General features: G+C 32.3%; 1 protein-coding gene across 1 annotated transcript; it reads right to left on the minus strand.

Annotated features, from left to right (window-relative positions):
* Nucleotides 1–6,360: 6,360 nt before the first annotated feature.
* LOC124370019 lies at nt 6,361–12,827 on the minus strand. The gene is made up of 2 exons (XM_046828303.1): nt 12,781–12,827; nt 6,361–9,361 (listed from the first exon to the last, which is right to left on the minus strand). Exon 2 carries the CDS (start codon nt 9,357–9,359, stop codon nt 8,133–8,135), a length of 1,227 nt encoding a protein of 408 aa, XP_046684259.1. The 5' UTR covers nt 9,360–9,361; nt 12,781–12,827; the 3' UTR covers nt 6,361–8,132.
* Nucleotides 12,828–13,269: the final 442 nt, after the last annotated feature.

Genomic DNA, 13,269 nt, shown 5'->3' on the forward strand with positions numbered 1-13,269 from the left:
TACCTGGTGAATAATTTAAGTTTCATTATCTTACCTTTGGAATAACCTACCGTTCTGATACATGGCTTGACTTAGTTATTTGTAATGACATGGACAAGGTGAGGAATTATGGGCAGGTTCCAGCATCCGGGGTATCTTACCATGACATGATATATGTGGAAATAGATCTAAAAGTTAAGATAAGTAATAGTTGTACAAATTTAGTTAGACATTTTAAGAACATTAATATTGAGGAGCTTAAAGCCGAATCTGCTAATGTACAATGGTATGATTTGAATAAACAAAGTTCTATTTAAGAAGAAAGCGACTTATGTATTTGAGTGAAATATATATTCCCTATAATGTACAAAAGCATAAAATTTAGTATTAAATTAATAATTGTCCATTTGGCAAATTTAATATAGCCTAAATATGATGTGAGTAATATTACATAATATCAAAAACATTAAATTACACACTTTTTAATAATCCTCGACTCTGTTTTATTTCCTGTTGAAAACTAAATCACCGGCAACCAAATTTACTAATATCTCTTTTGTAGATAACAACTGTTCCTTCTGTTATTAGTTTAGTTGTTGTAATTAGTGGGAATTATAATTATATGTAAATTCTGCTGTAGGCCAAACCATACACAATTTTCCTGGTGTTAATTTGCCAACAATTTAACAGTTTATAGCATCGTCAAGGTTTAAAACGTATTTTTAATTTCCAATTAGTTTTCAGCACTGTCATTTCCCTCAAATATGTAAGCCTATTAAATAAAGGTTTTTAAAAATATTAAAAATGTTGTTCTATGGGGTAAGAGGAGCCCAAAATTAAAGGCAAGCTATGGGCTATATCTATTCTCCACCGTCTCTCTGCCCTAATATGTTTTTTATTTTCAAAATTACATTCATAAACTAATCTACTACTAAGTGTTTAATTTGATACACTTGAAATATGGTGGTCATTTAAATTGTAAAAAATATCCTAATTTTATAAGAAAATGGCAAATGTAAATTTGTTTATACAATTAATTGTCAACAAATGAAATATGTTTTTAAATGTTAAAATCGGATACCAAATAAACAACTTCTTGGAAGTTTAGCACGATTATGCATGACTAATTTCAAGGGTTATCAAAGTAAGGTAAGTTTAACAATGGAACAGTGTAAATAAATGAACACATTCAAAGGTAATTGTTAACTGTTATTTACGAGTTCCCAAAAATTATGATTTTTCTGCTCTCTACCTTTTTATTTCATAAGAAAGTTGTATCCGAAATGTTTTAAGTGAATGGCAATTAACGGAGACCTTTACATATTGGTAAACAAGGTGTTGTGGAGGGTCATAGTTTGTAGGGCTAGTGAAGGTTCTCATCTGAGAGTGTGGATACGTATACGTGGAGTTGTCCGAACATTGGGTCGAGAACGAAATAATTTGTATAATATCTCTACAGTAGTTGTTACTAAGATTCGTATTTGTTTTGAATATTTTTATTTCTATAATTATTTAGTTTTATTAATTAGATTTATGGTGTTTCGATTGTTATGTGGGCACACAAAGAATTCTTTTTACATAGTTTAGTGGATCTACACCTGATAAAATGAATTCAATCACTAAAAGCAACGATTGCAACTGATAAGTACAAAACATAACCAAAATAAACCGATAACATTGCAGAACATTTGCAGGTGACAATAAAGCAATCAAACAAAGCAGGTTAGCCAACATGAAAAGTAAAATTACTAATTTGTTCAAAATAGTATAACTGATCAACAGATATAGAATTTATAACCAGTAAAGGGCGTAGATTTAATTTTGAGTTTGTGTCGATAAAACGCGAAAGCATAATTTTGTAATTTTTTAAAGTCGAGAATCAACATTCAACTACCCAACAGTTATATATTAATTTAATCAGCACATTTAGAAGAATCAGATTAAATCAAAACCTAAAATATGGGTTTTTTATTTATAGGCGTACATCTCCACATTTAATGAATACTACGTCCTATTTGCCTAGTGCCATTGCACTACTCTGATCAGTGCCTAGTTACTGTTAAGTTGGTATTCCAAGTAGTTACTGTTATTAGTGACCTGTGACCTCTCCTCCGCTTGTTTATCACAGGCACTGGCCTTGCTGACATCGCTTGCCTCGTTGTGACAATTAAAGTCCACTTTCCTTCTATCCTAATTTGATTGTACAAGTTGAATAATCTGTATAGTAATTGAAAATTGCACAATCTTTTTGTGTATTATTGCAGTTCTTATATCATGTAAAGCAATAACGCGTTCCTTAAAGAATGGCTAACGATTTCCAGGTAACCAGCTATACATACGTTGTTATATGTGATATCGCCTTACAGTATTTGAAATCTTAAAACGTTTACAAATATAATGCCGTTTTTATTGCTAAGTGGAGGTATTAAACCAAGGGTCTCTTATTTTGACCTATTTATGCCGTAAATGGATACCCTACATCTGTATTTTGGATAAAATACGTGCGGCTTATTGACAGAAAAAATGTAAATAGTACACCTAACTAATTTAAAACTACATTTCTGTAGCTTTTTGTAATATTACGCTGTCTGGAAATAGTACACTATGTCCCAATAAGACGTTTATACGTTTAAGCTTCCATAACATGCTCATTTACTGATCATCAATCATGTTGAAACTATACAAACTTAATTAGCATATCGTAATTACCGTGTAACATTTAGAACACTCTCATGGTCTCAGAAGCGAAATGGTGGTTGAAAGAAAAGATCCATTATTAACTGTTTTATTACAAATTAATCGCTTTTGGTACAAATGTAGTTAGATTGATACTTTATTTGTCTAAATACTAATAAAGAGATGGTCGAGAAAGCAATTTATTCGAACAGAAATCCGTCCATCACACTGACAACAAGGATAAACTTGTAAAACCTTGTATATGCCTATGAAGCCATCCAGGTCCGAACTGTATATTTGCGGGAAGGAAAAGTTGATTTCGAGATCGATAAAATGTCTTTGTTTGGATTTATGAGAAAAGATTTTACGGCAAAAAGGATTGTGTTAAACTGAGACCAATGCCATTATTGTACCTGATAAATGGATTATCCATGACGCTACATGGTCACAAAGGAGCTGTTCACAATATTAGCTGTTCGCGTCTTGGTGAAAAGACGCGATTGACTCGTGACAAGATAGTTTTTTAATACTACAAATGTTGACATATGTTTTACAATTTAAGTGTATTAAAAAAAATACATTTAAAACAAGATTATATGGAATGTCTATGAGCCCTGTTTGCAAATATTATAGAGGCCAAATGAAACTAACAGAAATAGGGGATCGCCAAGTAGGGAAAAAGCTACATCAGCAGAGAAAGACAAATCATACTATGTAATATTAGCTGTCAGCGCCATAAGAACCTCAGTTCCTCCTTTTTCCCATTAGTGTTCTTCAGAGATAATTTTATCAACAACAGATTTTTATCCTCACGGATCATCGGAATGTATCACATCAGAATCATTTTCAAAGTTTATTGTTGCTTTTGGATAACCATAAACAGCATCTGTCTATTGAATTGATTAATGTCTGTAAATAAAACGATATCGTCATGTTGTCCTTAACCCAGTTCATACTTATCACCACCTACAACCTCTTAACAGGGTGCTTTAAGAAATGTTACTATGTGCTTCATATTATGCTGATAAAGCAGGAAACCTGAATGATAAACAATCCCAGGTAAAACAATGAAAATCCTGGCATTGTAAAATTGGCACTGCATAAGGCAATAAATGGTTAAAGTATTATTTTTGAATTTAAAGCAACGCGACATGCGTCCTATAGTAGAGACATGTTTACTGCCCAGGCTGGGACAAGCAACACTGAAGATATGACAGACTACAACGAAATCTGTTCCTTTTTTCTTTTTATTCGGCGAGGGCCGAATTAATAGAGTTAAATTTTGTCATGGTTATGTATGTTTTATATGTAATCTGAATCCGTATGAAAACATTTCACACTACATTGCAAATAGTGTATGTAAATCTGACTCTTCTAAAAAGAAAGTAACATTATGGCTACTAAACATAGATAAGGGTGATTTAGAATATTTTATAACTTCTTTGTATGTACACTAGCTTAATTGTTGACCCTATGTTCATCAGGAGCATTTACAGTGGGTTGGCGTAGGATAGTGTAATAATATTGTAACTTTGTAGGATTGTGTTTAGAGAGTCTTTTGATGGCGGTAAATATAGTAACAGGAAGAGGGGGAGAGAGAGCGAGAGAGAGAGAGATATTGGTTATGTGTGGCGTGAGTGTATAGGTGTGTGAGAGGTTCCAAGCCTCCTAATAGACTGTTATCGATATAATCTTTTTCTTTTGGATAAATTAAGTTTTCGTTGTTGTTATTATTTATTAATCATTCATCATTACATTATCATGTCTGCCGTTGTTATCTTGTAGTCATCTTATTGTCTAACACTTGGTTTGTTGTAACTATGATGTATTTCTTTTTTCTTTTTTTTATTATATTACGAGTATATATACGTTTCATTAATACATATTTATATTGTAAATTTCATGTTTTCATTACGTTATTTTTCCATCCGAAGATTTTACAGTACTTATTCCTTTAATTAGTATATATTCATGCTGCTGATCGCGTCTCGATCTCCACACACATGCATCTTCACACATGTGTAGATCCTTAACTATAGATATATATATATATATATATATATATATATATATATATTTGTGTGTGTGTGTGTGTGTGTGTGTGTGTGTGTGTGTGTGTGTGTGTGTGTGTGTGTGTGTGTGTGTGTGTGTGTGTGTGTGTGTGTGTGTGTGTGTGTGTGTGTGTGTGTGTGTGTGTGTGTGTGTGTGTTATCTGTGTTTCTACGAGGAAATAAATATTCATCGTTCATTTAATTATTTTCCACTTCGTTGCTTTGTGTTCAATTCTATGAACCCGAAAAACAATGAGTTCGCACCTTTTTAAAAGAAATGATTTCCTAAATTATATAAACAGGGGAGGGGGGATGACGTTGTTTGGCTACATAAGCTTGCTTATACAAAAGAGGTATAATCTTTTATTTATGTTGCCAACATAAACAAAAATGTTGTAATATAATAATTAGTACTTATTTTTATCGTTTAATAAACCTTGTAACTTTGCTTTGTTTTTGCCGAAGATTGGCAGCACTGGCTGCTGTCGAAAATTAACGCGATTTCAATTGTTTTTGTGATAAGTAGTTGTTTTGTTTAATGGACACTATTAAAATTTTAGGTTACAATATTACGAATTACGAATACGTTACTCATTGTAGCTGTTAGCTGTATTATCATTATAACTAGATAACTGGCGATTGCAAATACTGATGCGTACAGGCCTAACAGCTGTGACTAAACTAGCAGTAGTCTGAGGAAACGTGCAGTGACAGTGACTGGCAAGAGTATAGGAGTTCTGACTTCCCTAACGTTACAAGTGGAAGCATTAACCTGCACAATAGCAGCAACTGTTTACCCACAGCGCGGCGATCTTGTGCTCGATAAATTGCCGAATTGGGTTATAGCGTAAGCCTGCATATCTGTGGATACCGTTACTACGCTCTGCAGTCTTCATAGTCTATCTCTCTAGGAGTTACCTATAATGAACCTTCGATTTCTCTCTAATTCTTATTCTATGATCTTATTGATTTATTTTATAGATTTGTTGATGGTAAAATTTTATTAGTATTGATATTTATTGTTGTGTTTATTTACATATTTGGCTTTGTTTCTGTTCCAAGTGTGTCATTTTAATTACATAATTACAATCTATTTATTGTAATCTTTCATTGTTACTATTATTTTTTCCTCAACACTTAGGTTTGGTCTGTATTACTTGTCATGGTACGCACAAGAACAATCCAAAAAAGTCAAATAACTGATAATTTTGATAATTTAAGTCATCTTTGTAAATGTACATAGTTATGTTAAGCAACTTGTTTTGATTTTCAAAGAAGCTATGTACTAGAAGAGATGTACTAAAAATGAGTTCGTGGAAGGAATGGCTTATCTGTAATTCAGCATTGGCTGACCGATAACGGTTAAATACATAATTCAATTGTTCAGTAATTAAACTATATTTATTTATTTTTACTAGGTACTGTGATAAATTGGATTCCAAAATTTGGATTTTGACTTGGATTTTTATAGTTCAGTGCCCATAAGTTTCAAAATTATATCAGGTGAAATGCAATGAAATCTACCTGAATCTTGTGACTAGTGAGTCAAAACATCTTGTTAACATGTCTTACCGCATATTTGCAATGTAACAATATTTTGAAAATCTCCTAGTAAGTAGTTTTGTTTTTGGTGAACTAAATAAAAATATTAATATACGGTTAACGGTTTTATTGTAATAATATTAAGATGTGACGTATTTAAATGGATACAAATACAATTATTAATTTAAAACTGAATTTATATTAAACCATTGTAGCCAGCTATTATCATTAAATTAATCATTTGGGCATTAAAACTTATGTAAGACGAAAAATAAATCTAATATTTAATTTATACTACAATTTCAATTATAACTCATGCATACAATGCTCTAATTAGAATCTACCTGCGAGAGTCTTTTGTTATCTATTTACTTATAATTTTATATTATTACTTAGTCAACAACACTCGCACAATCAGTGATAAATTTACAAACAGTTATGAAATGGGTGATACATTGAGATAAAGTGTACGGATACAGCAGTTTTAGACGTATTGATAAAGTTGTTATAGAAAAGCCATTTTTATGATATAGGAGCCATTATAGATATTAAGCACAGGAATCTCGTTTTTAGCACATAAATTAGCGTGTTACTATATGCAAAAATCACAGGAAGCGGCCATGGTGAAGCCATGTTTCTATTCATGAGGATTCTACGGGAGGGTGCGTTTGTATTTGGTTTTACTCTTAGCTAAAGTTAAGCCATAATACGTTTTAGCTACAAACGAAATATTTATTTGATGTCTATCAACATTATAGATAAATTACATAGAAACATGTCTATAATATAATCACAACCGCTCTCACTTCTCCGAAATACATTTTTCTTCTATCACCAATAATGATCATAAGGCCACTCTGCTATACAAATCTACGTTTCATTTAAGGATGCAGCGAACTAAAAACGAGATATCCAATTGGGCTATACTTTATTTAAAAACAATTCTTTATTCTCAGCGTTTAATATTGTACGCCTGACCAATTAAAATTTAGAACTTGTAATTTTAAATAAATAAGTAGTACACTCTACTTATGGTACATACTTTTAAGCACTTATTATCATAAAATCAGTATTCTTTTTCTTAAACCTATCAACATATAATTTACAAGGGTATTAATTTATGTTAAATCTCTCACAATTTTCAAATGTAAATAGTGTATGTTTTAATATTTTACTCATATAAACTCAGTATTTACAAAAAATTTTAGTTCTGTGTATAATAGTGTTTTAAAATGTAATATTTGTCAATAAGTCCCTTTTTTACTGGGATACCTCTCATGCACGATGGACTCTTGTTTGATAATGTTGTTGCCTGCTGCCATCCGTGTAATATATATTTCTTTTGTAATTTTTTCCTTCAAAAATTGAATGCTTATTGTAATGTAGTTGCATGTAATGGTTTTCCGTTAAATAAACAAATAAATAAGGCACACAGAACTAAATTTTTGGACATATTCTATTCGATTTATCAAGTCCTACACCACTTTCTAAAATATTGGTCTACATTATTGGACACACTGGATAATTAATTCTAATTAAGTTCTAGTTGATGTTAACCTTTTGCGTCTTCCAAGTCTTCCAAATTCTGCGTGGATTCGCTTATAAATAAAACCCATTACAAATTCCAGTTTAGTTTACTGTCTAAATCTATTGGTTTTTATGATTACCACTATAAACCTCCTCCAAACCATTGTATTGTAATGAGACAGAAGGAAGAGAGAAAACAATGATTTTATCAAATAATTTGAGTGACTACATAAAATTAGATTCCTTTATACCCTACCCGACAGTCAATCACAAGTTTCAACTAAGAAAGGAATGCAAAGTTTTCATATTGTTAGTTTGAAACTTTTAGCAATTAATTGCCTACTGCTTTCTCTTATCCTATGTGTGTGTCGTTCTTAAGCGAGTCACAACATAATCAAAGGCTCCAGCGGTGTCCAACTGCTTCAGAACTCTCGGTAAGTGTTTTTCACAATAATCATCATCGTAATACTGATCAAAAGCGTGGGTGATCACACTGTCATCGACTTCGCCGAACATAATTGCACTCGTATCGACGTATTTTGTACTCCTTATTATCGGATAAGACGTGGCCGCAACTAGAAGTGCTTTGGAACTTAAACGTGTCACATTCTCCAACAGCTGTTCAAACGTCAGTCTCTCTGGGCATTCGTACTCTTCAAGTTTAGCGTTTATCGTATCACAATACACCCTGTATAAGTCATGCAACCTATTTTCTCGAACATCATAATTAGCACTTGTGTAGATGAAGAAAATCATGTCACCGAGAAGGCAAGCATATCGCACTCCTTGGAAATCCAGAAGTTTGATGTCACATACTTTACCGGATTCATCATACTTGAACATCATATTTGCCGTCCAAGCGTCTCCTTGGGAAAGTGTGTTGAATGGTGATGAAGGTTTCAGAGCGTCAACCGCCATGTTCCAGATCGTAGTAGAGGAACTGCGAAGATCATCAGCATATTGTTTGTAGTCATCGAACAATCTCATTCTTTCAGCCATGTAATTCAGTCCAGCGATTAAAAGATTTTTGAGCCCAGCCATATACTTTTGGTTCGTGAAAAACTTGTCCGGACCAAAAGATTCCACCAGTTTGGGTTGTTTTTTGTGGACAGCTACTGAAACTGCATGGAAAGTGGCTGAAGCTATCGCATACAACCTGCAGTGGTCAAAGTCCAGCAGTTCAAGTTTGTCAGCCAGTTTATATCCCTCTTGGCACAAATCTTCCATTACTACCACATCCGGAATTGTTGAAAAGTAAGTGTTTGGTGCAAATTTAATGCTTGAAGATATTTCTAACGCAGCTGGTAGGAATTCGTTGTAAAACTTTGGTTCTGTCTGAGCATAATCGGCCGAGGTATTTTCAATAGGTTTCTTCACAATCAACGATGAACAATGTACAATCTCTTCGTCCTTCCTTCTGTACTCTGTTTTTACTCTTAAGAGTAAACTACAATAATTGAGTCCTTGTGGCACTGCTGAAGACACATTAAAACTTTTCAATTTTATCTTTTCACAATCTTTTCCTTTATTCAAACAGTAACCTAAAAATTTATCATCAAGCCATTTTGGTACGTTCAGCGCCATTCCTGAAACAAACAAATATTTGGTAAACTTTTTAAATTGTTTAGGAATATTTACTTGCATAGTTTTTCCCTTTTAATACAACATTTGTTCTAATAACAACATTTTTTTACTATGGGTATTAGAATCAAAATACTAATAAAACATTTTAAAGTATAAATATCCTTGTGTTAAAAACCTTGTGAGATTTGTTGTTTCAAAGCTACCAATATACTGAATGTAGGTAAACATGAGTTGGTGAATGTCGTACATGATGTAGTCAAGGATATCTTCAACACAGTCTCGTGAAGCTATTCTATTAGTAGTTTGATGAAGAAAACACAATCTTAAATAGAGAACTAAAGCAAAGAAACTAATTAGTTAAGGTTTTTGCATACTTGGTTAATTACACCTAAGAATGCAATTCGTGAATCTCAAGATGTTACAGAAAATCTTTAGCCAAGACATGTTCTATAATATTGAACCCAATTATACACAAGTATACGTTCTATGCAAATCTGTTATCCATTTTGCACATTTGGAAGACAAGGCATGAGGAACTCCACAACTCCACAACTCTTGACGCGTAACAGCATTCGCCGAATAGTAACGCAACTTGTCTATATTCAATAACTTTTTCAATGCATTCTCGAGATATCCGGTGAAAGACAGACAAAGGGCCTTTCAAGTTTCTTGAATGATACCAACATATACATAATTTCAAGTATTATATTCAATTCACTCTCGAGATATTACATGGATTATTAGGGTTCATTGATGCCCAACCCTCGGTGACAAATACATCATTCTTGCATAATTTCAAGTCTATAGCTCAATTTGTTGTCAAGATGGTGCGAGATCTTACTTACTTCGGCGATCTCCCCTCTGAAACACCATCCCAAAAAACTTGAATTTTTTATTACTTTTAGTATGGTACGATTAATAAAAAAACGCTCTGTAACAACCACAACACAAAAATTCCTAACATAGATTTTAGTACAAACTAGCCATTACCCGCAGCTTCTTAAGTAATTATTTCTTACTGAAATTCAATGACATCAGGGTCATATAGTTTTAAATGTATAAGTCGTAAGCTCTTCAGTAATTCATAATTGGGCCTATGTAGTTTAAAAACGGAAGTAGGCATATTTTATGTCTGTTATTTATGTTATGTTTTAAGTGTTTACAGTTTTAGGTGCTAATTATACCTGTATTTCAGACACCAAAGTTGAGTTTGCTTTCCTACTCCGATAAATAAAAAAAAAGAAATTGTATACTTATATTATTATATTATATTACTGTCAATATTATTGATTAAAGATATTTCTGATGTCTTAGTTTGGTTTGCTTTGTTGAGCCTAACCAAAGAGATATGCAGAGCTGAGAAACCTACTTCTGTCAAAAAACAACTACAGTGGGTTTTACGACTGTATTTAAATCTATATTAAATGTTATATAATAACATCTAATTACACAACTGATCAAGAACTGCATACTTAATAATTGTTAAAATGTACAGTTAAAAGTATGTTTTTAATAATACTTGTAATATTCTTGCCTGGATCTACTCTGTGTTATTATTGATTGCAGAAAAGTAAGAAGAATAAAGAAAAATAATAAATTTAGAAGTATTTTTACCATAAAACCACTCTATGGTTTAAAAATTTAAATACAAACAAATTTAAAATAGTAATTAAATAGCTTAACGACTGGCTGTACTATCATTTTACAATGTTTACACATCAGATTAAGCCAAAAAGGGAGTTTTTCAAGCCCAGTGTAGTGTAATCTGGAGAAAGTTTTGAAACAGGAATATGTTAACCAGGGACCCTAAGGATGTGTATGTAAACTTGATTTACCTCCATGTCAATATAAGTCATAGAACATAAAAATACATTCCGTTATTTTTCTAATCGGATCGAAGCATTGTAGGCTTCAAAATACTAGGAAATACTCTCACATATCTACCAACGAGGATTTAATCTATAATATATTAATATCATCTGACCCAATTATTTCAGGCTGGTGACCTCAGCGAACGAACAGCTATGGTTCTCATGTCTGTCCTTGTGTCTCCAAAACTCCGAAAAAACCCGAAATGATATACTAGAAGTGAAGTAATTCTTATTAGTGAATGTTATTAATAAAGTATTGAGTGTATAGACTTTTGTAGAACATAGTTTTATTTAATACTTTTAACTACACAAAGGTTATATAACTATTTGTTTATTTATTCCAATGGTACAGACCATTTTACAATAATGTGAAAATAAGATGGCAAATAATACAATGTAAACCAGTATTACAATCACAATGTTGTATTTTTTGTATGATTCCCTTTTTCGTAATATACAAACACACTACGTAATGTTTTACACATTTTTAAAAATACAATAAAAATATATATTTTTATTATAGAAAACGTGTTGTTAATAACACAAACTTGTACCTGTTGTGTTGTTAATTACTTTCATTGTGCTCGATCCATTACATTCGTTTTATGCTTTGCGCAGTTTATAATAATTTATTTTGGAAGTCAATGTAATTCAGGTTAGTTATTGTATTTTCTCACTTATGATACCTTGGTATGACTTTTATTAAATACCGCCAAAATTTATTGAAATTGCCCTGTACAAAGAAAGTCCAACAGTTATTATCAAGTAAGTACTGTCCTGTTAATACTGCAAGGATAAGTGGTATCACATTTTACTTCATCTTAATCTATTTAGGATCAAGAGTGCATTAAAAAATATAATTCAGTTCAAACACAATTTCTCTGTAAAGAAAAGCTATTTTTGACCACCTTTTCGTCAGATCTGACCAATCTACGACACCGTGCTGCTGAAGCGATTAGAGAGTTTTATTTGTTTTTATTTGGTGCCATTCCTCAACGGCGGCGACCTGTCCGCAGACACTATTTGCACGGGGCTAGCGCCTCCCTTGACTAAGTAAAAAGCAGACACAAAAGTAAAACGACCTTGAGTTTTACCCCATAAGAATAATATTAAACTTCAAATAATCTTATGCCCTTTTTATTGGTCAGATAATTGTGGGGATATCTCATTTTAAACATAATTAGTACTCATCCAAACCTTTTTACCAGTTTTTTAATGGGAAAACTCATAAACGTTGAGTATAAACGATTAAATAAAAAACATTTAGTATTTTTTCTAAACAGCAAATAAGAATTTCAGTGAACATACAAGAAGTTTGTGTAACAGTAGTATTTTCAAAGCGTTATATCTACAACGTTAATTCTACGATTTAAAATAAGATCGTACACATTTTTGAAGTACAACATTGCTCTTATGGGGTTAAAATCGAGATCAATTATCTTACGCCCTTTAAGTTTAATATGAATTTGACCCTAAACATTTGAGATTCATAAGCAATGTGGTGTTACAAACTTGTAACTAAATCGTTATAATATTGGAATCGTGCTTACCTTTAGAAGTTTGGTAACAACGGTCTCTGCTAAGTGAAACTATGAAATGTTCCATTTGTTTTATCGCTAAATTGTAAAGGCACGATGCCTTTGTCGGCACAGATAAGATGAAATAGGTCAATAAACTTCTTTACCTTATGAAATAATCAGCAACATTAAAAATGCAGTTGCATTTTTAAAGTAAATATATCTCAAAGAAAATTGTCAAAGAAGCATTACAACATTTAAGATTTTTTCTTTCTCTTTTAAGACTTTTTCTGCCCCTCCTTATGAACCGCTAGAATGTGCTAAAATCTTATCATGCAGAAGAAAGGGAAGAGTAGGTACAGTGCAAGTCCATAATGATAAAAAGTGCTACGGTTACAAAGATTTTAGGATTGTAGATCCACGCTTAATTTTGTTGAGGGTAGCTGACGTCACATTCCCACTGGGTGTTACAGTGAGTCCACGCCGACACCCGTGGACCACCGATCCTACTTTCCAAGACTG

Source organism: Homalodisca vitripennis, chromosome 1 (genome assembly GCF_021130785.1).
Source record: "Homalodisca vitripennis isolate AUS2020 chromosome 1, UT_GWSS_2.1, whole genome shotgun sequence".
Classification (NCBI taxonomy): domain Eukaryota; kingdom Metazoa; phylum Arthropoda; class Insecta; order Hemiptera; family Cicadellidae; genus Homalodisca; species Homalodisca vitripennis.

Excerpts from the sequence above, each read along its gene's own strand:
- LOC124370019 (XM_046828303.1), bottom strand. The coding sequence starts at position 9,359 with ATGGCGCTGAACGTACCAAAATGGCTTGATGATAAATTTTTAGGTTAC.